General features: G+C 39.3%; 1 protein-coding gene across 1 annotated transcript; it reads left to right on the plus strand.

Annotated features, from left to right (window-relative positions):
* Positions 1 to 793: 793 nt before the first annotated feature.
* LOC116865324 (olfactory receptor 51A7-like) lies at positions 794 to 1,735 on the plus strand. The gene is given in 1 exon segment (XM_032853594.1): positions 794 to 1,735. A coding segment is annotated over 1 exon segment (942 nt).

The raw sequence follows: 1,735 nt of genomic DNA on the forward strand, positions 1-1,735 counted from the left end.
TCCATTCCCACCACACTCATTCTACTGTGATTGTTCGTGTCTGTGTGCTTGTGCCTGGATGCATAATTTTCTAGCACATGGGTCAAGAAACTTTTTCCTGTAAATGGCCAGAAAGTAAACATTTTAGACTTTTCAGGCCACATACCTGTCTCTGTCATATATGCTTTTACTTCTCCTCTTTAAAAACACTTTTTAAAAATATTTTTAAAACTCTCATAGATTGTACAAAAACAAGGCATAGGTTGAATTTGGCTCGGCATATTAGTTTGTCAAACTCTGTGGTAGATCCATTTTATATTTTCACACACATGTACCATGAACAATAATATAAGAGGCCTCTTTTAACTACTACTACTATAGCATCTGTGATTTGAGTATGTGACCAATGACCACATTCAGGACGTTATAGTTTTTCCAGATTCAATGTACCTCAACTTAGTTTGCTTGATGCATAAATCTCAAAAATGATAGTTTTAATAAAAAAGGTTATCAGAACACCTCGTTGCTTCCAAGCTATCAAGTTGTTCAGAAGGATATCAAGGAATGAAGATATAGTTGAATAGTATCAAAGTCTCAAGTGAATATCATGAAGAGCCCATTTAAATCTACTCTGTATTCTCCTTTATATAGAAAAAGTTATATTTTATTATTGTTTGATACCTAAAGATGAGCTATATGTAATTTACCTGGCAACTGAACTTAATTGTGTTCAGTAAATACAACTAAGAGAATTTCTGTTTATTGTTGATGTTATTTATCTACCAGGAGCATATAAATGAAAGACCTGTTTGTGATGTTTGCTCTCAATACCTCAGAAGTTGAAATATCCACCTTCCTGTTGATTGGGATCCCAGGGCTTGAGCATGTACACATTTGGGTCTCCATCCCCATCTGTTGTATGTACCTCCTGGCCATCCTGGGCAACTGCACCATCCTCTTTGTTATCAAGACAGAGCCTTCCCTGCATGAGCCAATGTACTGTTTCCTCTCCATGCTGGCCCTATCTGACCTGGGCTTGTCTTTCTCTTCTCTTCCCTCCATGCTGAGGATCTTCTTGTTCAATTCTATGGAGATTTCTGCTGATGCGTGTATTGCCCAGGAATTTTCCATCCATGGATTCACAGACATGGAATCTTCGGTGCTTCTGATCATGTCCTTTGATCGCTTTCTAGCTATTTGCACCCCCCTGAGGTATAGCTTCATTCTTACCAGCTCCAGAGTTTTGCATATCGGACTGACATTTGCTATCAAAAGCATGTTACTAGTTCTTCCTCTTCCTTTTACTTTAAAGAGACTCAGGTACTGTAATAAATGCCTGCTCTCACACTCCTATTGCCTCCACCAGGATGTCATGAAACTGGCCTGCTCTGACAATAGGGTTAACTTTTACTATGGTCTGTTTGTTGTACTCTGCATGATGTCAGACAGCATGTTCATTGCGGTTTCCTATGTCTTCATCCTGAAGACCGTATTGGGTATTGCATCCCAGGGGGAGTGACTTAAAGCTCTTAATACCTGTGTGTCCCACATCTGTGCTGTGCTTATCTTCTACGTGCCCATCATCACTTTGGCTACCATGCATTGCTTCACTAAGCATAAATCCCCCTTGGCTATGATTCTGATAGCTGATGCTTTCTTGTTGGTACCACCTTTGATGAACCCCATTGTGTATTGTGTAAAAACTCGGCAGATTAGAGTAAAAGTCTTGGGAAAACTGAGTCTCAAGTCTAAATGA

The sequence above is a fragment of the Lontra canadensis genome, unplaced genomic scaffold, assembly GCF_010015895.1.
Source record: "Lontra canadensis isolate GAN:19392208 unplaced genomic scaffold, GSC_riverotter_1.0 scaffold7, whole genome shotgun sequence".
Classification (NCBI taxonomy): domain Eukaryota; kingdom Metazoa; phylum Chordata; class Mammalia; order Carnivora; family Mustelidae; genus Lontra; species Lontra canadensis.